The sequence below is a fragment of the Podarcis melisellensis genome (assembly GCF_964234715.1).
Source record: "Podarcis melisellensis genome assembly, chromosome: 12".
Classification (NCBI taxonomy): Eukaryota; Metazoa; Chordata; class Lepidosauria; order Squamata; family Lacertidae; genus Podarcis; species Podarcis melisellensis.
Genome location: NC_138544.1, coordinates 34830219 through 34856333, shown reverse-complemented (window position 1 = coordinate 34856333; position 26115 = coordinate 34830219). Strand labels below are relative to the sequence as shown.

The following is a 26115-nucleotide window of genomic DNA, read 5'->3' as shown; positions in this document are numbered from 1 at the left end:
GAAGCACAATAAAGTTTTTTTCCTGATTATTCGTACTTGTTTGTATCCTCAGGGAATATATTGGAAACATATATCTTCCTTCCCTCTTATAATTCAGTTGCTACAAAAGCACTTGCAATAATAACATGAAAATTACAACCAGTTTTTTTTGTAGCTGCTGTCATTGGCTATCAAACAGCAAAAGCAACTAACACACAGCAATTCTATGACACATCTACACAGAAGTGAGTAGTGCTGAATTCAAAGGGGAATACTCCCAGGCAGGCAGGATTTAGCATCGCAGCCTTTACAAAGAAGCAACCTCCAATGAACACAGTGGGTCTTACTTCTGAGTAAGTGTGTACAGCCTTGGGCTAGAAGTTTTGGAATCTGGCTCTTCCTTGTTCAGTTAATGAGACTTTTTCAACATTTGTTTTTAAGGAGCAAAGTGAAAAATCATACTTACTGAAATATAGCCTTCTTGAGTGCAAATATTCAGTGACAGAAAGCAGTCTGTGTTGACTGACCACTTGGACACAGAGGGGTGGAGGGGGTTCCCAAAGACCAGAAGTCTGAAACTGCTGTCTGTTGCTAGCGAGGTAATGGTTGCTGCTGTATTGGGATTATATAGCAGAGGAAGACACTGGCAGTATCATCCACTCCATTAAGTGAAAAAGGAGAGGCGAGGGGCTATAAATCACATAGCCCCGCCTCTGTCCACATCATCTGCTCTGAGTCAATCAGCTACACAATCTGCTGCAATCTGCATCTTTGTTCCCTTATCTTATCAATACATCCTTATTCCCGTGTACATCCTTGTCCAATAACAGCTGGGGTAGTTGTCCTAGGAAGAGATTTGCAGATAAAGCCTCTTGATGTTTACTCAGAAGTAAGTCCCACTTAGTTCAATGGGGCTCACTTCCTTGCAAAGTGGGTTTAGGATTGCAGCTTTAGACCCCCAATCCTATGGGTGATTATTGGACATGTAGTTCAGCTGGGCCCAGTAGTGGAGCTCACGCCCAGGCTAAGTGTGCAGAGATCTGCAGTCTAAAAGTGCTTCTCCTAGGAGCCAGCTGATTACATCTTGATTAAAACTAACAAACATTGAAGTCACAAATTTGTTAGAGAACATTCATTTCCCTAGAATATGGAAGACACTTTATTTAAAAGATGCCAAATGACGTCGCCCAACGAAAATATAATGAACAGCGATAGAATCACTGCTAAAAATACAACGGTTTAAATACAAACAGCAACAGACAGGACATTTAAAAAATACTTGTTTTGTTTATTTAGTCAGTGAATAATAAAGACTCTGTGGGCGGGGTACAATTTTTAAAAAATAAAACAGTAATTTATATATATAAAAAATGATAAAAACAATAAAATAAACATATTCTTCTTCTTTGGCGATCACTTGTAGCCAAGTAAGATTGTCTTTCATAAACACGGTTTTAACAATGAGTCCGTAAGTGACTGTGGAGGCCAATTGTGAATCCACACGTCCTGCCACAGTGGGGACATTGATTCCTGGGAGGGTGCTGATCACGGTGTGGATTTGCCAAGCATGCCTTCCTCTAGCATGTTTCTCCCTTGCGTCCTAAGTTTGAGTGTCTTCAAAGCCCATGACACCTTTGGTAAAGGTTGTTCTCCAACTGGAGCGCTCGCAGGCCAGTGTTTTCCAGTTGTCAGTGTTTATACTACATTTTTTTAGATTTGCCTTGAGACAGTCTTTAAACCTCTTTTGTTGACCACCAGCATTACGCTTTCCATTTTTAGGTTCGGAATAGAGTAGTTGCTTTGGAAGACGATCATCAGGAATAAACATAAAATAGGAACAATAAAAAGTAATAAATACAGAGTCAGAGAAGGTCAGAAGCCACTTAGATCATTCAAAGCTAACAAAACACTAGACAAAACAAATGACAAAATGTGCTGAAATACCTGGTTGTTTTAATTCACTTGGTGCCAAAATATGGCACCAGGTTAACTTCCCTAGAGAGACCTTTCCATACTCAAGGCATCATGACTGAAAATGTCCTCTTTCTGATCACCACCCATCTAAGTAAAGATGGCAGGTAGGACCCTGGGAAGGACTAATGTACAGGGCCAGTTCAGGCTATCTTCCCGTCTGAAGTGGGTAAGAGGGCACCTTTCTCTCCACCACCAATCTTGCAGTCTTGGAGCTTCACAAAGAACAAATATTGGATATTATTTTCTACTCACTACAGAGTAAAGTCACTACTCTTGCTTATATTCTCCTATAGACTTTAATTCGGCAAGTGACAATACTCTGATTCATTTCCTCGATGGTGTGGTATGAATGTGAGCAGTGCTTTTTTTTTCTTTAAAAATGTTTAGGGGTACTCTCATTTTGACTCAAGAAAATCACCATGTTATAGTTCAAATCGGGATAAATAAATACAGTAAATGGAAAAAAGTACAAAGATTCACAAAATGTTTTTGTGTACCCCCAAAAAAGAAGCACGTACCCCCAGAAAAATAGCACTGAATGTGAGTATGGTGGGGTTTTTTAGAGCACTATTTTGTTCCGTTTTATACCCAAAGGAATGGTCAGGAAATAGAAGCACTTGCTAACCATTTCTGAAGCAAAATTTGATTTCTGTTTGGTGGGGAGCATTTTTGAACACCAGTACTGCATTTGGTTCAGTAGGTACATTGTAGTCGTTAATTGACTCTTCTAGTGAAATTAAGAGAACCAACCATTGCCTTTTCCTCAGCAGATGGAGAAAGGTGTTCTGGGGGCAACAAACTTTGCACTGGCTTTTCGTGTATGCGAGTCAAGATTCTTTGCTTGAGTGCCCACATTGCATCTTAACAAGAAACGACATATCTGTTTCTAAAGTCATTATAACAGAATAATTGTTGTAGAAGAGGAGGGGGCTATGGCAGGAAATTGACATCCTTATGGTGAACAAAAAACATGTCACTGAGCACAACTCAAAGTGGGCTAATCATGTAAAGAGCTTCCAGCATATACCAAACAACCTCCCCTTCCCTCAGTGCCCCCAGATGGAAAGAATGATTCAATTTCATTGATTTAGATACTTATAAAACCTATCTCCTAGCTATCTAAGCAAACAGGCTTTAAAAACTCATTTCCTTCTCTTTTTCCCATTTCCTGTTACACCATCTCTGTGATTCAGGACAAATCTATATTTCAGTTTACCTTTAGTTTAGTTTATACCTCTGTGATGCTAATTCATATGCTAGTTCATATACGTTCGCACTACTTCATCCCTGACTGCTGGCCATGTTGGCTAGGGCTGATGGGAACTGACTACACTGTTACAGAAAGGCAAAGGTAAAGGACCCCTGGTTAAGCCCAGTCAAAAGCAACTATGGGGTATGGCGCTTATCTGGCTTCAGGCCCAGGGAGCCAGCGTTTGTCCACAGACAGTTTTCTGGGTCATGTGGCCCGCATGACTAAACCGCTTCTGGCGCAACAGAATACCATGATGGAAGCCAGAGCACACGGAAATGCCGTTTACCTTCCCTTTGCAGCGGTACCTATTTGCACTGGTATGCTTTTGAACTGCTAGGTTGGCAGAAGCTCACTCCGTTGCACGGATTCAAACTGCTGACCTTCTGATCAGCAAGCCCAAGAGGCTCAATGGATTAGACCACAGCACCAGCCGCTTCCTGTACCTTTTACTGTTACAGCAGAATAACCTCAAGAGGTGTCCAGAGCACTGTCTAGTCCTGTTGTTTTGGATAGTTTCAGTTAATAAGGCTCAAGGATGCAGACAAAGTGAAGGTGAGGGCAACCATTTGCGCCCTAAAGCCTTGCCCTTCTTGGCTGATAAAAACTAGCAGGGAGGGGACAGCTGGCTGGACCACGGAGGTGATGACTGTCTCCTTTTGAGAGGGGGTGGTCGATCTCTGCCTGCTTAAAGGAGACAGTGGTAAGACCACCCTTAAGAAGCCCTGACGGGATTTTGAAAATTTAAATAATTACTGGCCAGTGCCAATCTTCCCTCTTTGATCCAGGTATTTGAGCAGATGGCCACAGACCAGATCCAGGCACTCTTATAGTAAATCCATTCCAATTGAGGTTTAGTCCTGGTTTTGGCTCAGGAACTGCTTTAGTCGACCTGTGTACTCAAGAGACAAGACAGGGAAAACATGTCCCTGACTTTTGATACCAGCAACCATGGTAACTTTCATGAGCGCAACCAGGATTTTTGGAGGGGCAGGACCAACACGATTGGGCAGTTACGTTTTGTATTTCTATTGTTTTACTTGATGGGATGGAGCGGCTCTGCTTTACGATGGATCAGGTCTTACTTCCCAGGATGAAGATTATATGTACAGGAAAGCCAGCTAATTTATTTTATGTTCCCCACCCCGCCAAATAAGGATTTATTTATTTTTTGCAATTCTATGTGTACAAGGTCCGTCTGCCACGTTATGACGTTTAGGATTCATTCCTACAGAGAGAAGTACTGTGTGGAATCTGCCTCGGTCCAGCTTCCGCTGCGCTCCCGATACGCTCCTACACCGTTTTCATTCCCCGCTCCCCGAACCCGCATGCACGGAATGCACGTGTGCAGACTCAAGAATTTCACTTCGCGTATCTGACGAAGCAGCTTCTAGCCCTCGAAATAAACGTGCCAGGCCTCTTTAAAAGGCAACCCTTTTGGAGCGAGGCACAAAATGTTCCGCGGCGCCCTCATCGCCATTTGCAGCGGCAGCAGCTCCAGCGTCTCAAGAAAAGCTCTGCTGCAGCGCCCCGCGTAGACCTTCTCTCCCCGGCCCTTCGCGGTCCCGCCTTCCCCGCCCGCCCCGCCTCCGAGCAGGCGGGCCCGTCGCGGGTCGGCGTCACTCTCCTGCGCTGCTTCCCTGGCTCTGCATGCGCCCAAGCCTCCGCTGAAGGGAGCCCCTTTGCGCCCGCTGGTCACCAGCATGGGGCGGCTCAGCCGAGCCCTTCTGAGGGAGGTTAGTGCGCCGCCAAAGCAGCTCTTTCCCCTCAGCCTTATGGGGCGGGGGGCGGCTTAGGAGGTGCCCCGTGCACCTCTGAATATTTGGCTGCGGGGAGGTGGGTCCAGTGACAAAAACTTCCCTCATCTCGATAATAAATCTTCAGTACAAAGGAAGGAAGCTCTTCAGCCCTTCTTGGATGAAATTCTTAGTGGTTATTATTATTATTATTATTATTAAACTTTACATAATGGCAAATTTAAAAATCTACAATCCTGTGTCCATCTTGCATGTCTTTGCACCATATTGTCACAGACAGTTTCCTTTTGGACTTCACTGTTTACAGGGTTTTTTTCTTTGTTCATGTCTTAGGATGGGACTATTCAGATCGGTTCTGTCTTAAATACCAGTGACACCAAGGACAGGAAGCAGGTTTAGACACCATCCCTCTATTTCAGGGATCTGGAACTTTTTGCCCTCCAGAACTTGTTGAACTACAACTCCCATCAGCCCTAGCATGCATGACCAATGCCCAGGGGTGATGGGAGTTGTAGTTCAGCAACATCTGGCGAGCCAGAGATTTCCCTGCACCTGCTGTAAAAGGTAAAGGACCCGACAGTTAAGTCCAGTCATAGACCACTCGGGTTGCGGCACTCATCTCACTTTACAGGCCGAGGAAGCCGGCGTTTGTCCGCAGGCAGTTTTTCTGGGTCATGTGGCCAGCATGACTAAGCTGCTTCTGGCTTAACGGAACACCGAAACCAGAGCAGCGCATGGAAACTCTGTTTACCTTCCCACCGGAGCGATACCTATTTATCTACTTGCACTTTTTGGCGTGCTTTCAAACTGCTAGGTTGGCAGGACCTGGGACCGAGCAACGGGAGCTTACCCCATCGCAGGGATTCGAACCGCTGACCTTCTGATCGGCAAGCCCAAGAGGCTCAGTGGTTTAGACCACAGCACCACCTGCGACCCTGCACCTACTGTACTTGTTCTTATATAACCTCATGGTTGTCATTTATCACTATGGGGAAAGTAAAGTACTGCATTTTGGTCTCATTCATAGTAGCCTCACAGGGGGTTGCATCCCCTACTTTTCATAATGATTAACAAATTGCTAGTAAATATGAAATGGCAGTGTTTTAATACTTTATTTATTTTGTTGCAGTATGGCAGGTTTATGGATGACCTTAGGATCTACGTGAAAGGAGGAACTGGCGGAATGGGCCATCCTCGATTAGGTGGGGAAGGTGGGAAAGGCGGTGACGTCTGGTTGGTAGCTCAAAAGAAAATGACATTGAAGAGACTTAAAGATCGATTTCCAAGCAAACGGTTTGTAGCAGGAGCAGGAGCCAACAGTAGGTGAGTATGTTTCATTGATTGAGAATGTGTGTGGTCCAGTTTACAGCAGTCTTGTAATATATATAATTTTTTTGCTCTCCACAAGTCTTGCTACGCTGAAAGGTACTAAGGGGAAAGATTGTGAAGTGAAAGTGCCTCAAGGAATATCTGTCACAAGGGATGATGGGAAAGTGATTGGTAAGGATGTTTTGGTTCTTCACTTTTTGTTACTGTAAAGGATCAGAAAACATATCAACTATGCATCTGGCAAGGATTTAGTACAATAAGCCCTCATACGGGAAAGTTCTCACATTATTTTCAACATTATAGGTGAGATTCTTTTACATGAACTTCCCTTCCAACACACCCAAAATATATTGAAGACTGTACCTCAGATGTATTATTATCTGAGAGAACAAATCATGGCTTACATTGCAGTCCTAACCTTGTCTACTTGGAATAAAATAGCATTGAATTCAAATTGGTTTACTCCCAGGTAGTTGGGAATAAGCTGCAATTGAGTTTAATTGGACTTACTTCTGAAGGGACATGGTTAGGATTGCACTGTTAGTTGCTGTTTACTTTCTACTGAGTCTGTGCAACAGCACAAACCTATAATTTGGCTCGCACTTCAATAAACTGGCATGTGCAGGTGTTAAAGGCATAGATGCACTGGCAGACATCCAGGAACAGTTAATTATAATTCTCAGAAGCAGCTTAATAGATTTTGATTAAGGTAGTATATTTGCCTTGATTTATGTGTCTTCACTTACAGAACTCTGTAATTTTTTTGGAAGTAAAAAGTGAAGGTAGCGTAGCCATGTTGATCATAAAAAAGTCCATAGCTGGGCGAGGCATTTTTCAGGACTCACCACAAAGTCTCAAAAACATTTGCCACATTTTGTGACCATTTAACCTGGAGGTAGGCTCCACTGTGTCCAGTGTTGCTTAGTCTCAGATGAGTGCTAAAATGTAAATGACAAGTTGAAAGAAATGTCTGTGTCATTGGGAACAAATAGAACATTTGCAAAAGGCGCTTCTGTATCTTGGTTTTTAGGTGAACTTGACAGAGCAGAAGACAGATTGTTGGTGGCACGAGGAGGTGTTGGTGGATGCATGGCAACAAATTTCTTGCCCTCCAGAGGTCAAAGGCTCATGATTCACCTTGATCTCAAACTTATAGCAGATGTTGGCTTAGTTGGGTAAGTCTTTGATCTTGAAAATTGCACTCTGGAGTCATGCTCATGTTTATATATTGAAGTGAATGCCCTTGTACTAGCAATATCTATGCCTGTACTACATCCACATTAAGACATATTTAAGTTTAGGGAATGTTATTCATACAGTCATTTATCCTGCCTCCAGATTATCCTATTGCTACTTTATTGTCATAAGGCGTCAGTGCTATTTTTCTAGAAAAAGAAGTACCAGAACTCACCATGAACACCTCCCCCATTCTCTTAGAATGGCAATGGCACCCACCAGAGAGGTACCAGAACTGAGTTCCTGTGAGTTCCCCCTGGAGAAAAATGCCCTGCAGTGCATGATGTAACTACAGTTGCAGCTCTTGCCTCACTTCTTTCTGGTTTAATGTGTGAAGTTGAACTTTTATTCAGGCTTTGCCCAACAGCAAATGGAAGCTTTATAAGGAACTGGTGGGTGTTCAAAACAGTGTCACATAAATACTATTGCCTTTGTGATATATCTGTATACCTCTCCCACCCACCACCTACTTCTACTTCAAATTTCAGGGTGGTTTGTTCCTCCCCCACTTTGTTCTAGATGAGGTAAGGAAAGAATAATTTCTAGGGAGTCATGGAAACACCTTTGGTTTATTTCACTCAGTTGTTGAGTGAGTCTCTGAAAGCTTGTTCTTTTGATCTCAGTCTGAGTTTGGTTTTTTTTAATATTTCAGTATGTACATAAGTGCTTTATCATTAGATCACAGACATGGAAAAAGATTTGAGGAACATTAGGCTGAGATACATTGAAAGTGAGACAGCATCCCTGTATATATTTCAAAGAGAGTACAGCTACTTCTGATCTAATAAAATCATTCCTAAAGAAGTATGATAACTTTTGAAATGGCTCTTGAGGCATTGCCATTACTCCAATAGTATCTTGAAAGAGCACCCTCCCTCTGCCTCATTAGTCCAATGTAAGGTATCAAAGTATTTATTCTTTACTGGTTTTTGTTTTCTGGTTATAATCATTAAGAATGTGATAGCAGAGCAATTGTTCTTTCACAAATGCATATTTGCAAAATGGTGCTTAAAAGCTTAAACAGTTGCATAACGTGGAGTGTACTTCTTTTGAGACTTACTTAAAAATAAAAAGGAATCAGATTTTTGGAAGGTGGGGGGAGAATAGCAACACAAGTTTTTTTTGCACTCCCCCCCCCCCGCCCCATAACAGTCCCGTCAACTCAGTCTTCCCTGTAATATAAGGTGGGTTCTTCCCATTGTGAGTATACAGCATATAGTTCTGTTAGGGACTTACAGGAACATTGGCTAAATACATATTTGGGGCACACTTTGATTGACTTTAAGGGGGGAAATTAGCATTTAAAGGCAGCTTTTGTCCTTGGTGCTTTTTCTAGTATGTACAGAATCTATTCTACCCTCAGAGTAGCCCACTTCTAAGACGTTTCCTCTTCATTTTAAACAAAATTCACTTGAGTAAAATGCATTTTAAAACTTGAAAGTGGTTTTATTCTTCTGTCAACTACATACTGATATGAACACTAAATAGAAATTCTTTCATTCTTCCCCCACCCAGATTTCCAAATGCAGGAAAATCCTCTTTGCTAACCAAGATTTCTCATGCTACACCTCAGATAGCAGATTATGCCTGTAAGTAATTAATTTTCCATGTATTAGTGTTTGCACCCTGATCTTAAATGCAATGCTTGCAATAGAAACACTTTGACTCTAGGAGCCATCTTCCCCGTCTCTGACAACAGTCTCTTGCAATGCCCTGGGGACAGGTGTGTGTGTGTATGTGTGTGTGTGTGAGAGAGAGATCTTGAGTATGGGCAGAGGCTGTCTGTAGATGAACTACCCCTCCTGAATGAGAGCTCAGTCTTTCAGCTACCAAGTTTTCAGAGGATAATTGCAGCGAGCTATGATACCGTCCCTCAAGTGTTTTCCAGTATTTAATAAGAATTTCTCTGCATTCAGTTTTCTATGTATCTTCTGATGTGAGCAACTTTAAATGTTTGGGAAGGACTTCTGCTATCACTGCCTGTCTAGCATTCAAGAGATTGCTTCTGAGAAACAAGAATGTTCCATCTTTTGACTGAGAATAAACAAGTGTGTTGGGCATTCAAGCCAGGGGTAAAACTCCAAAATACATCACAAAACAGGGCTCACTTTTCCTTACTTTCCACAGTTACAACGATAAAACCTGAACTTGGAACAGTCAAGTATGCTGATTTTAAACAGGTTGGTTTCCAAAAGTAAGATCTGCATTAAAGGTGTGGTTGTGGAGAAATCATTTTTTAGTTACGTTATGAGACCCCAATTTTCTTAACTTACACCAATATTTCAAGGAGAGCAGGCTGTTGACTTGTTTTCTAAGAAATGGTGATAGCCTGAGATAGGTCTGGCATCTGTTCTCCTTCAGTTTCAATATATTTCCTTCAGATGGCTGTGTCTGTCTTAAGCAATATCTGTATCCAGATAAACAACCCTTTCGAGCCACATTTACCTAATTTTTAGGACATTGAGAGAGGCCGGACACCAAGTGTGACCCATTAGACCACTCTCTGCTTTACAATACTAAATACTGTAACATGATGCATTACCTAAAATAATGCTCCATGCGGCATTATTTATTGCTGTTCAGCAGCTGAGAGTGATCTACTGTAGTAAACATAATTTTAAAAATTGCCTGTGTTTGTTCAGAAAGATTATTTTTTCCAAATATGAGGTCCGTTATCCATGCTACTAAGTTTTGACAAAGAATTAAGGACCATGTTCATTCATGAGTCTTCCAAACTTTGGATTGCACACAACCTAATTTTGACTTTGATGTGTAGAACTCTAGCTGGCACATGAGAGCAATCAAAGACATAAGATGAAAGCATTTTATCAAGAGGTGTTTGAGGACAACAGTGCAACTGTGAATGGAGTTCACAGATGCAAAATGAGTAAAATTGCTTTTTCTCCTTCCTGGAACCAGGGTGTAGAGGGCTTGTCTGACGATGCTTTAATCTTTCTCTAAATAAAGTGTATTACATGGATAAGATCTGCAGCATTACTGCTAAAGATTATATTTTCCCCCTGTACTTTAAAAGAACTTCAAAATAACATTAAGCATCTGTACAAGACTCTTAAAAATTGCTTGGAGGTTTGTTTGTTTTTTTACAATCAAGCAGTGTATAAATTTTATGAAACGAATATATAAACAAGCATTCTAGTTCCTAGCTGTCCTTTTTTACCATAACAGGCATAAAATTAGAATTGATGGGAAATAATTTTGATCCTTATCCCCCACCACCCAAAATGTAATATATGTTAAGTTTTGAGTCTTGCAAATTAGTTGATAATTGCTTGATTCTTCAAAGTGGGGGAAACTCTTCAGTTCTCAGAATACAGCATGCAAAAATATTCCCTTGGCTTCTGAATAGCTTAGAAGATCAAGCCTGGTGTTTTCTATTGTAAGGTTACCAGATGTCCCTGTTTCCCGGGGACAGTCCCCGGATTTGCAAATCAGTCCCCATACAGAATCTATTGAAGTTCAAAAGTGTCCCCGGATTCATTGAAAAAAAATCTGGTAACCTTATTAAGCACCCAAATGAGCATGCTATGTTTATACAAGTAACGGTTCAAGCCCGAAGCATAGTTTGGTTACTAATGAATTGCATGCTTGCATGTTCCCTCTTCTCCTGTATGGGTCTTCCCTCTCCCTATTTAACCATAACCAAAATTGGATGTGTTGTCTCCATTGGTAAACTATGCAGTAGTGGCCTGTGCAGAGCTGTCCCCCAGTTCTGACGTCACTGCAACTTACCTGGATGGAACATGTGGGTAGAGTTGGAGGCAGAGCTGCAGTGAAGTCAGGGTTACCACCCCCTGCCCTGTTCCAGCCCTTTCCAGGTAAGCTGCAGAGATTGCAGGGTCAGGATGATGGCTGTGCAACACCACATGGGCTACTGCTGAAACTATGGCTAGACTTTTCCCTCACAAGCAGAATCAGAAAATATGTGTGGAAGTGGCAAACTGTGGGTGGCGCAAAACTGGAGAAGGAAAAGCCGCACACAAGAGGAGAGAGGGAACATGCATGCCATGCGTCATTCACAGCCTTCCAAAACATACCTTTCAGTGTGCGAGGAGAAGCTTACTTTTAAATCAGATAATTCTAATGGAAACTTAGTGTTAAGGTTGGAGAAAACATTTTCAAAGGGGAAAATTTTGATCCTGCAGCAAGAATACAAAACTCACTTGCTGTGGTCACGTTAGTCTGTTTTTTTCTGGGTGGGGTCAAGAATTAATTGACTTGAAATTACTAGTTCCTGCAAAACTGTGGGTCATTCCCAATCTTACATTTATGTGACTGATTAGAACTTGTATCCTGCTCATGACTGCAATACTTCGTCGTCCCCACCCAAAAAAGAAAGGCTAGTTGAAGACTTATGAAGGGGGGAGTTCTGCTCCATAATGTAGCTTGGGACTAGATATATGAGGGAGTCTTCAGGTAGTTTTTTCAATGGTTCAGCCAGATAACATGACACTTTCAGTCTCTTCTAGTAGTTAAGGCTTCTTGCCTAATTCAAGCCATTGGTCTCTAATGGAGATGCTGTAACCATTTTTAAAAAATCGATGTGACCCAAATGATGATGGGATCTTTGGTGAAACTCTAATCTTTCTTTCCCTCCTAGATCACAGTTGCTGATCTTCCAGGACTGATTGAAGGTGCACATGCAAATAAAGGAAGAGGACACAAGTTTCTAAAGCATGTGGAAAGAACCAAACAGCTCCTCTTTGTTGTAAGAACATGGTGTAGCTTAGCTTTTTATTTGACATCTTTAAAGTCTGCTTTTAATTTAGGCTTTGTTTTGCCGAAGAAGTAACCTGGGGGTGCCTGTTCATTACATCATGCCATAGCTTTGCTAATATTATAAATGAAAATTTAACATATAACATGGATAGCTGCATAGCTCAGTTGGTTAGTGTGTGGTGCTGACATCACCAAGGTTGCAGGTTCAGTTCCCGTAAGGGACAGCTGCATAGTCCTGCCTGGACACAAGTCTGGGAAGTGTGTGTGGAGGTCCTTGGGTGTCCAAATGACAAGACCCCACCTCTCTCAGCCTTGCTGGTGTGTTCCAAAGGAAAACATAGCAATATGTTTGGCACCAGCTTGACTGTGGGAGTTGCCAGAAGGAAGCACACAAGATGCCACCTAAATGTCTTAGGGACTCCACTCCTAATTTGTGTAGGGTTTATTCCTTAGCCTTTTCCTCTCCCGAAGATATCCTGCAAGGCAGCGGAGGAGAGACAGTAACAGAACACATAAAACTAAGCAAACAGATTGTTTCTGTGAATTGGAAACTGTTCAGAAAGGATAGCAGAAAGGATGCTATTTTGGGGGCAGAAATGTTTTGTGTATAACAGCCACCTCACTGCCATCACTCCCACGCTGCCTGTCATCTTCATGGTCTCTTGGAAAGTGAAGGATAATCATGTGAGAAAGCATTTGATTGTCTGATTAAAAAAATTGTCAATCTTTCAGGTTGATGTAGCTGGGTTTCAGCTTTCTCCTACAAGCCCATTCAGAACAGCCTTTGAAACTGTAATACTACTTGCAAAGGTAAGTGTACTGATTCTTTTATATACAGGCATGATTTGTGCATATTGCAACACGCATGTTCTGACATGAGAGACCTAATTAAGATTTTATTTGAAATGTTTACTTGAATGGCACACCTATTAAAGCTACAAACTTGCTAACTGTATCCAAGATGTTTGAGATTTGGAAGTTTCTCATTACTTCTAGGGAGGGCTGCTAACATAGTGTTTGTCACTTTGTTTTTCACTAACTCCATTTTCATCTGTATGGTGGAAATTTCTCCGGTTCAGAAGGCAGTGAGAAGTCAAGCAGTTTAGTCTTCAAGATTGCTTCCTGTTATCAAATAGAAAACACGTAGCTAACAAAATTTGTGATGCGGATTAACAGTTGTGAATTCCAGTGGTACTGTCTCTTAGGAATTTATACCTGAGAGGCTCAGGTGCTCCCAAGTGTACACTGTCCCATTTATACTGGCTTCATGTGCTTATTCCACATGAGAATATTCACCAGACAGCTATGGTTTGATTTATTATATTTCTATGCTACTTTTCATTCAAAGGAATCCCAAAGCGGCTTAGAAACAATGTATAATAACGTGATAGAACTTAATAAAACATCACAAATACAACATAAATAATGCAAAATAATTAACAAATAATCAGTGAAACAATTACAACCTATAAAGCTCTGTTAACAAAACAACTTAAAAAAAAAGTTAAACATCTAAATCAAAGCAAGTTATATGATTAATAACTCACTGCAGCATTTATAATCTAGAAAACAATATTAACAACATCAACAAAATAGCAGTCAAAAATAAACTAAGCACTGTTAAGTTCATACACACACTCCACACACCCATGACTCATAATTTTTTCACTCTATTCAGCTCATTAAAACTACGTGTACACATAATGCCCATGGCAACAACTCCCTTCTGAAGGTTCCTCAGTAGCTCCTGCCTTGTGGAACACCCTCCCATTAGATGCCAAAGAGATAAACAACTATCTGACGTTTAGAAGACATTTAGAAGACAGGCAGCCCTGTTTAGGGAAGTTTTTAATGACTGATGTTTTAATGTATTTTTAATCTTTGTTGGAAGCTTCCCAAAGTGGCTGGGGAAACCCAGCCTGATGGGCGGGGTATGTATGTATGCATGTATGTATGTATAAATAAATAATAATAATAATAATAATAATAATAATAATAATAATAATAATTCCTCAGGCTTAAGATAGGGCAGCACAGATGAAACCAACTACCCCCTGATGGCAAGCAGAGTCTTTCTCCTCTCACAGTTCTTCCTCTGGAAACAGCTCCATTATGAAGGCATCTAGGACTGGAGCATGGGGCAAGACAGGAGGGAGAAGCCAGTCATGTGATACAGTCACGTCTTCTATTTAAATGGTGGTTGTGTATTATTATTGTATACACATGGTAGACAGTAGTAATCAGTAATGTGTGAAAGGTTAAATGTACCTTCATGCTCCCCTTGATTTTGCCTCTGGGCCTGCTCACCCCTCTCATGTGGTCTTGAGAGGTTTTTAAAAGGGAATGTGGCCCTCCCTGCTCTGGTTTGCATATATATTGTGTAGTAATTAAGAGTTAAATAAAAAGGCTTGTATAAAGCCAAATACTTTCAACAACAATATTTTACAAATGGAAATGACTTATGTCGCAGGAGCTGGAACTATATAAAGAAGAACTTCGAACTAGATCTGCACTTCTGGCTGTTAATAAAATGGATTTGCCTAATGCGCGAGAAAAATTGAATGAGTTAATGGAACAACTGCAGAGTCCTCAAGGTGAGATACTTACTGTACAGCTCCTTTTTTAAGATAACATATTCGCATATCTTTGATATGCAGCAAGTAGTGAGTTTTCATTACTGCAAAAGAAGAAACATTTTTTAGTATATTGATTGTATTTTAAAGTAAAATACCGTATAACCAAACTATTTTGTCTTTCATACTAACCTAGAACTGTAATGATGCTAAAATGCTAGTGTCATAGAATTGTAAAGGAACTGTGAGAGTCAATCTAGTCCAGCCCCCTGCAATGCAGGAATATTTCACCCAACGTGGGGCTTGACCCCATAACCCTGAGGGTTAAGAGACTCATGCTCTACCAACTGGGCTATCCAGCAGATAAGAGCCTTAGAAGAAGAATGGAATGCAAGCCAGTCATCTCTTCTGTCAGTAAATGCAGTTAGGAAGTCTTTTGGGCCAACAGCCACATCTACTTTTGTCTCCTAACATCTTGGCAGTCCAAAAACCAATTACCCTGACTTCCTTGGAATGGAATATCTTCAAACAACTCTGCTACTGCTGTTACATCAGGCATCTATTTAACTGAAATCCATCCATAGCAAATTTTATACTGGCTTTATACTATGTGTAGTAACTCTAATTATATATATATATTTCAGATTATATGCACACTCTTCCAAAAAATATGATTCCAGAAGTCATTGTCAACTTCAAAGAGATCATCCCTATATCAGCACACTCTGGTGAAGGAATTGAAGAACTGATCATGTGTTTAAGAAAAGTACTAGATGAAGAATCTGAGAAGAAGATTGAAGAACATCAGAACCAGCAGCTTCGTGCACTGAGAAGCTCAGAAATATAGCAATTTCTTAACACACACAAACTATTATATAATATTAAGACATGAATCTTTGCAGGCCTCTGAACACAACTGAGTTTGTGGCAAGCCTGTATTTACACACAGTTTCAGGTCAACCATTTCAAAAAGAAAAGAGAGTATGTTATTTTCCAGTTTCTGTAAAATACAGAAAAGTGTATCATGATCTTTTACAACAAGTCTTCAAGTTGCACAACCCTCTTAATTAAGTTGTAGAATATATTTCAAAAGATGTAAATAAACATGTAATTTTATATAAAGATAATAAGGAATTCCTTTTGTTATCGTTTACTCCATCAGTGCGGGAGAAGAACGTATAAAACTACATGTGTTTGCTTTCCTGAAATATTTTGGGCAGAAATATTTAAAATCACTAAGACTGTAAAGTGATTTATCAGTAGCAGTGCTAAGTTGAAGCATGGCAATGACATAGTCTCTATCCTGGATGCCCCAAAGATGAACAGAGGAAAAGGGAAGAGATAAATGAGTTAGACAACAGTGGCAAAAATGGGGTCTGGAAATTAACATAGTGGCTGGCAAAGAATGCCTTTTAGTGGAACAGACATGTAAATGGTGAATGTTTGTCACTTCTACAGCCATAGATAATCCAAGATAAACAAAACTCAAATTTTGCACTACGGAATTATACATTCTTGATCGGAATAAATTATGTCTGCCTAAATTAGACCGAACTCCTCACCTCTTTTGAGCAGGGACACTAAAAATGGTTGATTAGAGATAGCTGCAACTGAATTGGAAAGGAAGCAAAGGCCACTGATTCTTCCCATATAATCAGATCAGCTTTGGGATGGCTTCCTAATATGGTCCTGAATAATCTACTGCAATGATGCCCAAGGAATAAATGGCACTGGTCCTGGTTTCCCTCCTGCTTCCTTGCACATTTCCTCACCTAATATGGCTACTGCCAACCTTCACATTAAAAATAAACAGATCACAGGAAAATGAGGCTTTTAAAGCAACAATGATGAAACCATGTTTGGAATGCTTTGGTGTATAATACATATGAAAGCTAGCAGCTGGGTTCCAAGTGAAATTCTACTTGTGTGGGTGTAAGATTGTACTGTAGTGTGGGAATTATTATTGGTAGTAATAACAAATTTATTACTTATACTGGGTTGCCCCAGCCACTCTGGGTGGCTTCTAACATATCCTCTCTCTTCTCTTTCCCCATCCCTGTCAAGTATCAGAAACAGCCTGGGAGGGGGATTCTGACGGGAATAATAACCCCACGTCCCCTTGAAGAACGTGCTTAGCTGGTTATGTTGTGTTTTGGAATTTGGCTGATATTTTGCTGCTTCAGATTTGAGTTTCCAGGTCAGACTCACAGGTGGATAGTGATAGCCAGGTCTTAAAAGCTGCCTTCTCAAAATGCTGTAGCTGAGACTTTTAAAGAAAACACAGTTTTGAGATCAGGGATCCATTATTATGCTTTAGGGGAAAGTTGGACACGCAATTCTTAAAAAGAGAGGCAGAGAATATTTACATTGCGCAGCAGCAGGCATATTCAAAAGGGTAAGAGAAAACTGATGACCAAGAAGCCTCTGAAGAGATGCAGTGTCCTATTCCAGCATCAGTTCCTTTCCAGTAACGCGCGATGGAGCTGGAGAAAACAACTTGAAATACAATCAGAAAGAGGAAGCACCCGGAACAATAGAGTAGGAAGAGCGATCCCTGGGAATTGTAGTCTTTAGAGAGGAAGGTGAAACGAAGAGCATTGCAGGCGGAGACTACAATCCCAGAAGCCTTTGGGCACACCTGGAAAAGGCAGCCGCTTCCTGAAAAGCCGAGACTGGGAATCCTTAGCGTCAACAAGAGGGGGAAGAGAAATTGGATGCTTGAAAATTAAGTCCCTCGAGCGTGGGAAGGGGGTGAGTACGGGGGAGATAATCTCTCCTTCTGCATTTATTTATATGTGAATCATTGCTCCTTCCAGAGAAGCTGGATTTCATTAGAATCATACGTCACTACGGACCGGTAAAGTGTAATTTCCATTGAAATAGATGGGATTTGCTTCGGCGTAGATGTATTTTAATAGCACAGTCCTATGCATATCTGCTCAGAAAGAAGTCTCAGTGAGTTCAATGGAGCTTACTCCCAGATAAGTATTAGAATACACCCTAAAGATTGATGGCATGAACATATAAACACCTGGCGTGAAATATTGCCTTTAAAAATAAATGAATGAATTGGTCCTTCTCTGATACTCTGGTTTAGGGTGAACACTCGAACATGGGCGATCAATAGGAGATTCCGGGCAGCGCAAAGGAAGTGGTTCTTCAAACAACCCAAAATTATTTTGTGGGATCTGCTGCAGCCTGCTTGATACGGCGGTGGCTTCTATCAGATTGTTTTAAAAGGGGATCAGAAATATTCATGGAAGAAAAAATTACCAGTGGCTGCTATTCATAATGGCTATATGCAGCCTTCAGGTTTTTGAGTCAGTACGCCTCACCAGTTGCTGGGAATCACAAAAGGGGAGAGTTCTCATGTCCTGTTTGTGCGATTCATGTGCTTGATCACTGTGGACACTCAATTGAACAGACCTTTGTTCTGATCCAGGTCTTCTTACGTTCTTCTCTTTGTGTTTGTATTTCAAATGGTTTGATACTTATTATGCCCTGAGTCACAGTTTAGCCCACACACTGGGCTTGTGAGTTGTTCCATCTCTTTAGTCATCATTAGTAACGCAAGCAAAGTGACTGTCTTTTTATAGTTTCTGTACAGTGTTTTTGAAGGTTTCAAAACGGTGATTACAATCGGCTTCTCACCTTCCTTGAGTGCGATAACCCATAATTGAAGGTGAAACAGTTCAGATGCTGGCCACAGTATAACCAGTATAAACATCACATTATGTTCAAATACACTTATCACAAGTGTTGACCCAGTTATTAGCACATAAATGAATCAATGCAAGTCATATGTGGTTCCCTCTACATTCTCAAATTGATCTTGCATCCTTTTAATTATGAACTATGGCGATTAAACCCAAGCTCAGCTTGTAAAGCCTTCCCCAGCTTTGAAGGGATGGAAAAAACTTAACCTGTTGAATTTCTTCTTGTGTAACTGTTAGAGATGCATGATCCTTGCCAGATAAAGATTGGCAACTGTACTATGTTTTTACAAGTTAATATTAAGCACTGATTTTTCATATTTAAGGTTAGATCTTACATGTAGAGGGTAGCAGGTGGTACCAAATGCACAATTAAGTGCACGTCTGCAGTGCATATATACAACACTCCACGTAGTCAGGAATGCTGAAGAAATATGGTTTCTGATCACCTGGAGTGTTGCCTACACGTGTATGAGAAGCACAACATAGATGTGAATTTGAGCACCTCAGGTGAAGTCTGCAGCCTCCCTTTGTACATAAATGACTTGCACAAGCAGAAGATCCGAGCCAGGCTTGTATCTCATAAAAAAAGTATTACTCATCTGTACAACACTTTTGGGTGCAGAGTGTTCTGCAATACTGTCATGTGCCCTTAGGATAGGTATTGAGGAGCAAAGGTAGAAAAATAGCAAAACATTTCTCTTTTAACGACTCATAGGAAGAAATGTAACACTGTCTTAGTTTGGGAAGAGTTGAGTATGAAGATGTGTTGATGGAACTCCTTCCTACAGGTTTAGCACTTTTAGAGGTCAACTATTACTGAATATTCCACTGTGTAAAAAACTGGTATTGTGCAATAAGGGGAGCTTTGGATCTTGGGAAGCTGGCTCCAGCCAAGTTAACTCAGGAATTCATCTTGACCCCTGTTCCTTCTGTCCCATCTCTATAGCAGTGATTCACTCCTACAAGTTAATTGTGACGATAATGAAGTGTTTTGAAGTGTTTTATATAAGTGAAGACTAGTTTGTTATATCTGTTGTAGTTGTATTAATTCCAGAATTAATTTGTTGTTTCCCCCCCTAGATCAGTTAGAATTGTTCTACTACTTGCAAGAGTTCTGCTGTTACTCTGGATTTGGTTAAATCTCTTGGTAAGTTTGTTCTTCTAAGCCTTTAGAACAGGGGTTCCCAAACTGGTCTGAGTTTATTAAAAAAAAAAATATTTTTCCAATACAAAATTAAAAAAATAAAAATCCAACTACATATCCATATACAGAGATTTATCTGAATCTCAGGACTTCCCCCCCCTTCCCTGGAGCCCTGATTTAAATATTTAAAACTGCATCTTCTTCCAAACTCTAACTTTTATATCAATCCATATTATCCATGGTAATTGTTACACCACAAGTGAAATCTGGTCTGAGTTTCAGTCATGTGGTCTGTGGCCGTCTGTGGATTTCTGACTGAAGATGCGAGATGACATATCAATCCCCCTAAATATTTGTGGTCGTTTTTATTTGTATTGCTTCTTTTATGTTGTATGTATTGTATTTTATTTTTATTACAAGTTGAATTCTGTGGAATGCAATAAAATACAAATCATTAAAAATCATACAGCATCTAGCACAATGGCTACACCAGGTAGAAAAATAATTGTCACCCACCAATACCCTCAGCAAATTTCAAATGGTCCATGAGCGGAAAATGTTTGGGAAACGCTGCTTTAGAAAGAGCTTCTCCCAACATGCAACTGAAGGTATATTAAGACATTAATCCCTGATCCTACATAATAAGTGCTGGTGTCTGTAAAGACTTATTCTCAGCTTAGATCTTTGTCAACTTAATTTGATCCTTATCAGCATGCAAAGGCTCAGTATTATGGTTGCAGGGTCCCTCCCCTCTTCACACACATTATTAAATAAGCATGAAACCTAGCTATAACCTAACTATAGCTGGATAGTTTGGTGAGAGGCCCAGGGAGTGACAAACAAGGTACACTGGATCTCCTTTGCTATACCAGCTACGCCTGCTGTTTTTTAATTACCCACAAGTAGCTTCTGATGCTGAAAAAAAAAGTATTATTTAATAAGAGTTGCCCATTGGAGCAGAGCCTCCTGGCACAACCCATTCAGTTTAATTTATATGTCAAGACTGTCAGTCATTTCTCCCTCATTATAGTTAAAAAAAGGGGTCGAACAGAATATTTATTTATCTCATACAATTTATAGACTCATTTATTATTATTATTATTATTATTATTATTATTATTATTATTATTTTATTTAATGATCACAGCGGATTACGAACAGAATAAAACAATAACATTATCGTAATAACAGCTACTCACGTAATAAATCTTGATGATTTAGTAAAGTTTTTCCCTCTCCCAGGAGGCATTTTTGTTGGCTAAGATGGGTTGCCGTGATGTCCATGCTGCGACAGTCCTCGCCTTCCTTTCTGGTACAGCTGCCTTATCTGGACTTATTGCTGCGGCTCTGCTGCCTAACTGGAGACAGATGCGACTCTTCACCTATAACAAGAATGAGAAGAATGTCACCGTGTACACTGGGCTCTGGATTAAGTGCGTTCGCTTTGATGGCAGCAAAGACTGCGTCATCTACGACACCGAGTGGTACACAGCAGTTGACCAGCTGGATTTACGCGTCCTCCAGTTTGCTCTCCCCATCAGCATGTTAACCACTGTCTTGGCTCTGTTTCTCTGTTTGATCGGCATGTGTAATACCGCCTTCATAACCACCGTGCCCAACATCAAGCAGGCCAGATGTCTCATAAACAGTGCGGGCTGCCATCTTGTGGCCGGCCTCTTCTTTCTTCTTGCATGTGTCATTTGCCTGACGCCATCTATCTGGGTCATTTTTCATAACCAAGAACTGAACAAGAAGTACGAACCGGTTTTTTCCTTTGACATCTCTGTGTTTATTGCCATTGCCAGTGCAGGAGGCTTACTGTTTACAGCCATCCTCCTATTCCTTTGGTATTGTGCATGCAAAACGCTTCCTTCCCCTTTCTGGCAGCCTCTGTATCCTCATGCGCCCAGTGTGCATAGTTACGCCTCCCAACCTTATTCTGCACGGTCACGCCACTCTGCCATTGAAATTGACATTCCGGTTGTTACACATGCTTCCTAAATGATAAGCTGGAGAAGCCAAGCACCTGCTCCTTCTCTCCTTCGCCAAGGCACTGCAGGTGAAGTGTTTTCCCCATTCCCTCGGAGACATCTAAAAATGTTTTAAAAGGCTAGGTGGCGAAAAATTGCTATTGTAACTTGATAGCTTTTCCAATTTCGCTATCTAGGAATACTGCGGAGATAGGAATGTAGTTAGGTAAGCGAGCCATAATATTAGAATTCTACTTGTTTTGATATTGAAGCTGTTCACAAGTTTCTAGTTCTCATTAAAACTGGTGGCGTGTGAATTCATAGGTAAATTAAAGACTGGGACCTTTTTGCTTTTTATATTTTGAACTAGTTTCTTCCATGAATTGTACTACTGGAAAAAAAACCATGCCTGCTGGTGTTTATAACCCAGTGCATGAAACTTTCATTTTTAAGTACTTATTGTCAGTCCAAATTTTTACCTAATTCAAAAATGCCTGGGCTGTAACAATGTTTACCGATAGCCATTTTGTTGTGTTGTTTTGTTGTTGTTTTTTGCTTATTTAGAAACATTTGTTTTGTTTAATTATTAAAAGAATCACCTTTAAATAAAAAGAAATATGTATATTCAATATAATAATGAAAGCAAAAAGTGAACATCAATTATATTTGTGACTTTCCAGAAATTGACACTTAATCTAAAACAACCAGATTTTAATAAGATCATTCAAAAATAGCCATTTTGTACTTTCTGAAAATGATAAACTTAGGGATGTTGATGATTCATTGTAATAATTCCCCCCATTGCAATAGTATAGCCTGCATTTGCTTTTAGGTTTAGGTGATATTTCGTAAAGGCTACATCTTACTCTTTTTAAACATAAGATGTGACCAGAATCCATTTACAATTAAATTTTACGTAGTACAATACCCATAATTCAAATAGTCTTGGAATTATCTAAAGTTCACCAATACTAGAAATCTATATTAATAGGTCCCCTCTGCACTAGACATTTAAAGCAGGATCGGGGCACCTAAGAACTCTCAGCACCCTTAACAAACGACAGTTCCCTTCAGGAGGAAGCCATGACTCTTTAAACTGGAGTGATACCTCTTTAAATGGGGCCATAGAATGCTATTATATTTTGATATATAGTTATATTGGGCTTTCTGGGTTATTTATTTATAACAAGGATTTTTGGATAACCAAAATTCCTGTTGCTGTAACTTTAAAAAAAATATCAGAATTATTTTAAACAGCTTATAAGTTCGAATGAAATCTGCTGCACTGTATTCATTCTTTGCTTAGCAATGCCCTTTGAGCTTTAGACTGTGTTACTAAATTAGGATTATTTTTATGGTTTGCTGTATTGAAAATGGGCCCCTGAATTAATAGTAACACTAGTGATTTCACAGTATTTTTATATAAATAATTCTGAAGATGAGATTATTGTTAGAGGCAGTGTTTGACTTGACTATTTTTAAAGGACTTCTGGTGCTGTAGCTTTTCATGTAGGTCAGACTTCTCCATCTCTGACCTTGGTCTTTTCCCCTATTCATTAGGAATCAGGTATTTGGCTTGTATTCAGGTAATTTTTTCCCATTTGGTGGTATTTATGCCTTTTGAATAATGAAAAAAATACTAGCAGGTATCAGCTGTCAAGGTTTATTTTAAGTATTGAGAAATATGGAGCATGTAGTTTGAGCTATTCCTTTTTTTAAAAATCCACAAATGGATCTGAACATACTCTGGAAACCAAGACTTTACACATTTGTTTTAGCTGAAGGAAAACCTGGTTTTCTTAGTTTGTTAGGGCCATATATTCTTAAATAGTTAGGCAAGTGTAAACATATGATCAAAACAAAGCACTTATCAACATTCCATTTATAGAGAGAATTTTTCATCTTTCGAACTGGGTGCCTGCAAAAATTCTCTTTTTCTTTAAGCAGCAGAAGTGTAAGCTGAAGAAAACTCAGGATCTCATTTTACAATTTGCATTCCTCTAAACCCGGTTTCTGCGATGTTTTCCATACTGATGTTTACTGTGATTAAAATTTTAGGTAGCTCAATCCCGAGTCACAGGAGAGTTTTTGTTTTGATTCAAAGATTCACTGAAACACGGCTACTTTGAAGTCTATGGGGATTAGGAACAGCAGTGTCCTATTGATTTGTTTACAGGTGAAAATTGAAAGCTTTGATAAGTGCTTTGCAGTTGCACTATGTAAAAATTCACCACATGTGGTGAATTCAGTTTGCTTCAGACATTCACCGCTCATGTGATTGATGAATTCCCAAAGTATGAGGCAGGCCTTAACTTTTATGTACAGTTGTTGACAGAGGTATAATATCAATGATGCTAGAAAATGAAATAATTGCATTCCCTTTTCCTTCTCTTTTCAGAGGTTATATATCCACTTGCTTGTTTTGTTGAAGATCCTGTGATTCTTTCATAGGCATTTTGAAACTTAAAAATGTGTTGTGCACCTTTCTTTTTCTTCCCTTCCTTCCGATGTACCAGTTCTTGATTTAACATTGATTTGTGTCCAGTGATGTGCAAGTGGAAGGCAGCTTCAAGAACCAAACTTCCTTCCACTGAAGCCCCCTAGACTCTTAAAAAGCCTCCCCAGATGATCAGCATGGGTTGTGCCACCCAGAACAGCAGTATGAAGGGCAAATTACCTAAAATCAGATACAGGAATCTTGCTCCAGTAGAGCTCCACTGAGTGCAAGATTTCTCTGTCTGAATTCATAAGATTCCTGCTTTCTGCCGCAGTTCTGTGAGATGCACCCAAAATCAACACCTTATGCTGTATATGAAGTTTCAGTCAGCAAAGGAAGGGTGGCAGCCTTCACTGTGCATGAATGATGCTGAGAGCTTCAAACGATAGTACTACATGGTTCAGTCATAATTCTATATGTGGTCCTTTTCTTTTAAAGCCATCTGCTACAGGAACTTAGTCTAGATGTTTGTATTTTCAAACTGGTAACTTCTTTTTTTTAGTTTTCTGTTGTGTGCTTGCCTTAACATTTTCTTTTAAACTGGTACTATTGGTGCTACGAGCCAAATGTATTAGCTGTTGTCCATTATCCTTTAAAGACAAGGTTACCCCAAAATACATACCTATTAAAAATTCTGAACCTGCTTCTGTATGCAAAAGCCAGTGGATTTTATTTTAATTGTAACCTGTTTCTTGAACTTTGATCTTGTTTAGCTTGTACCAAGAGAAAAATGTGAATTTCAATATTTGTTACAGAAAATAATTTTTCCATTTCTGTTCTTGTGTTCTGCATGAATATGTATCCATTTCTTCAAGGTTGCCTATTATAGAATTCTCCTTTTGGCATTTAGTTATGCTTCATTATGGTTTACATTTTTTTGTAAAAGAAAGTATGTATTTTTAATTATAAATGGTATTGTGCAACTATGGCTTATTTCTATAGCTAGTTTTGAATATTGATCAGTTCAGAGAGAATGAAAGCTCAGGGCTCTCTAGTACAGTAACTGCTTGATTGCCCTCTAAGCAAACTTCAGTAACTACGGTAACTGTAACCCTATACACATCTACTGGGAAGTAAGCCTAAATAAGATGAATGGGATAGGTAAAGGTAAAGGGACCCCTGACCATTAGGTCCAGTTGTGGCCGACTCTGGGGTTGCGGCGCTCATCTTGCTTTATAGGCCGAGGGAGCCGGCGTACAGTTTCCGGGTCATGTGGCCAGCATAAATGGGATACATCCAGTTAAATGAGTATAGATTTGTACTACTAAGGAACATATTTACAGTGAGGACAAACATTATAAATGAGGTGGCAGTATTCTGAATCCACATTTGCAGTCTTGAAGAGAGATCCCAGGAACTGAAATGTGTAGTCAAACTAAATCCAGCATGTTTGTTGAGCTGTCTCCTTCCATTACTATGGGGGTAAAGATGGGTGGGAGTAGAAGGAATTTGTGGGAAATGATGTGTCTATGGGGGGAAATGTTTGGTCTCAAATCTCTAAAGTACACATAGGAACTGGCATCTATGAACCAACAGGGCTATCTCTGCACACAAAGCATGTCCTACTCATTGGTCACTAGTGTCCAAATAATATACAGTAAGCCCGCAACTTACGTGGGCGTTCCATTCAGGGAATCGTGCCTAAAGCCATAACTGTGTATAGACGAAACACATTGGGTGCAATGGTGGGTGGGATTGCCAAAGCCTTTCCCCCCTTGGACATCTACCTCCTTTCCACCCTTTATTATTTATGCCGAGCGCTGAATGTGCACGTTAAGTTGCAACTTGGAAGTCATACAGTGTTCAGTGGCCTTCAAGTATGCAAGGGATTTCAGCCTTCAGAAAAACTAGTAACACTCATGCCACATGCATTTCATACAATTGAAGGATTTCTTGTCAATGCTGCAAAGCAGACAAGGGCTCACTGGAAAGGAAAGTGGGGGTCCCATCACAC

General features: G+C 40.1%; 2 protein-coding genes across 3 annotated transcripts in view; both read left to right on the top strand.

Annotated features, from left to right (window-relative positions):
* Positions 1-15964, top strand: part of LOC309380847 (cilia- and flagella-associated protein 69-like) — a 53503-nt gene extending 37539 nt beyond the window's left edge. Inside the window, exons 24-33 of the mRNA XM_081930942.1 lie at positions 4741-4938; positions 6089-6282; positions 6368-6459; positions 7319-7463; positions 9040-9113; positions 9652-9704; positions 12143-12250; positions 12994-13071; positions 14732-14855; positions 15479-15964. Coding sequence (XP_081787068.1) covers positions 4741-4938; positions 6089-6282; positions 6368-6459; positions 7319-7463; positions 9040-9113; positions 9652-9704; positions 12143-12250; positions 12994-13071; positions 14732-14855; positions 15479-15681 — 1269 coding nt within the window. The 3' untranslated portion in view covers positions 15682-15964. The remainder of the gene's footprint in view (positions 1-4740; positions 4939-6088; positions 6283-6367; positions 6460-7318; positions 7464-9039; positions 9114-9651; positions 9705-12142; positions 12251-12993; positions 13072-14731; positions 14856-15478) is intronic.
* Positions 15965-17427: 1463 nt separating this feature from the next.
* On the top strand, positions 17428-25084 carry CLDN12 (claudin 12). Of its 2 annotated transcripts, XR_014161744.1 has the most exons (4): positions 17428-17585; positions 19631-19697; positions 20937-21753; positions 24063-25084. XR_014161744.1 is itself a non-coding variant. In XM_081882726.1 (3 exons), the coding sequence occupies exon 3, from the start codon at positions 20958-20960 to the stop codon at positions 21693-21695; it is 738 nt and encodes a 245-aa protein (XP_081738852.1). In that variant the 5' UTR covers positions 17428-17585; positions 19631-19697; positions 20937-20957; the 3' UTR covers positions 21696-22283. The 2 variants fall into 2 exon arrangements, 1 of the variants encoding a protein (XP_081738852.1); XM_081882726.1 differs by lacking the exon at positions 24063-25084 and having other exon boundaries at positions 20937-22283.
* The last annotated feature ends 1031 nt before the right edge of the window (positions 25085-26115 follow it).

Bases quoted from the DNA above. Each gene is read 5' to 3' on its own strand.
- CLDN12 (XM_081882726.1), top strand. From the start codon at position 20,958: ATGGGTTGCCGTGATGTCCATGCTGCGACAGTCCTCGCCTTCCTTTCT.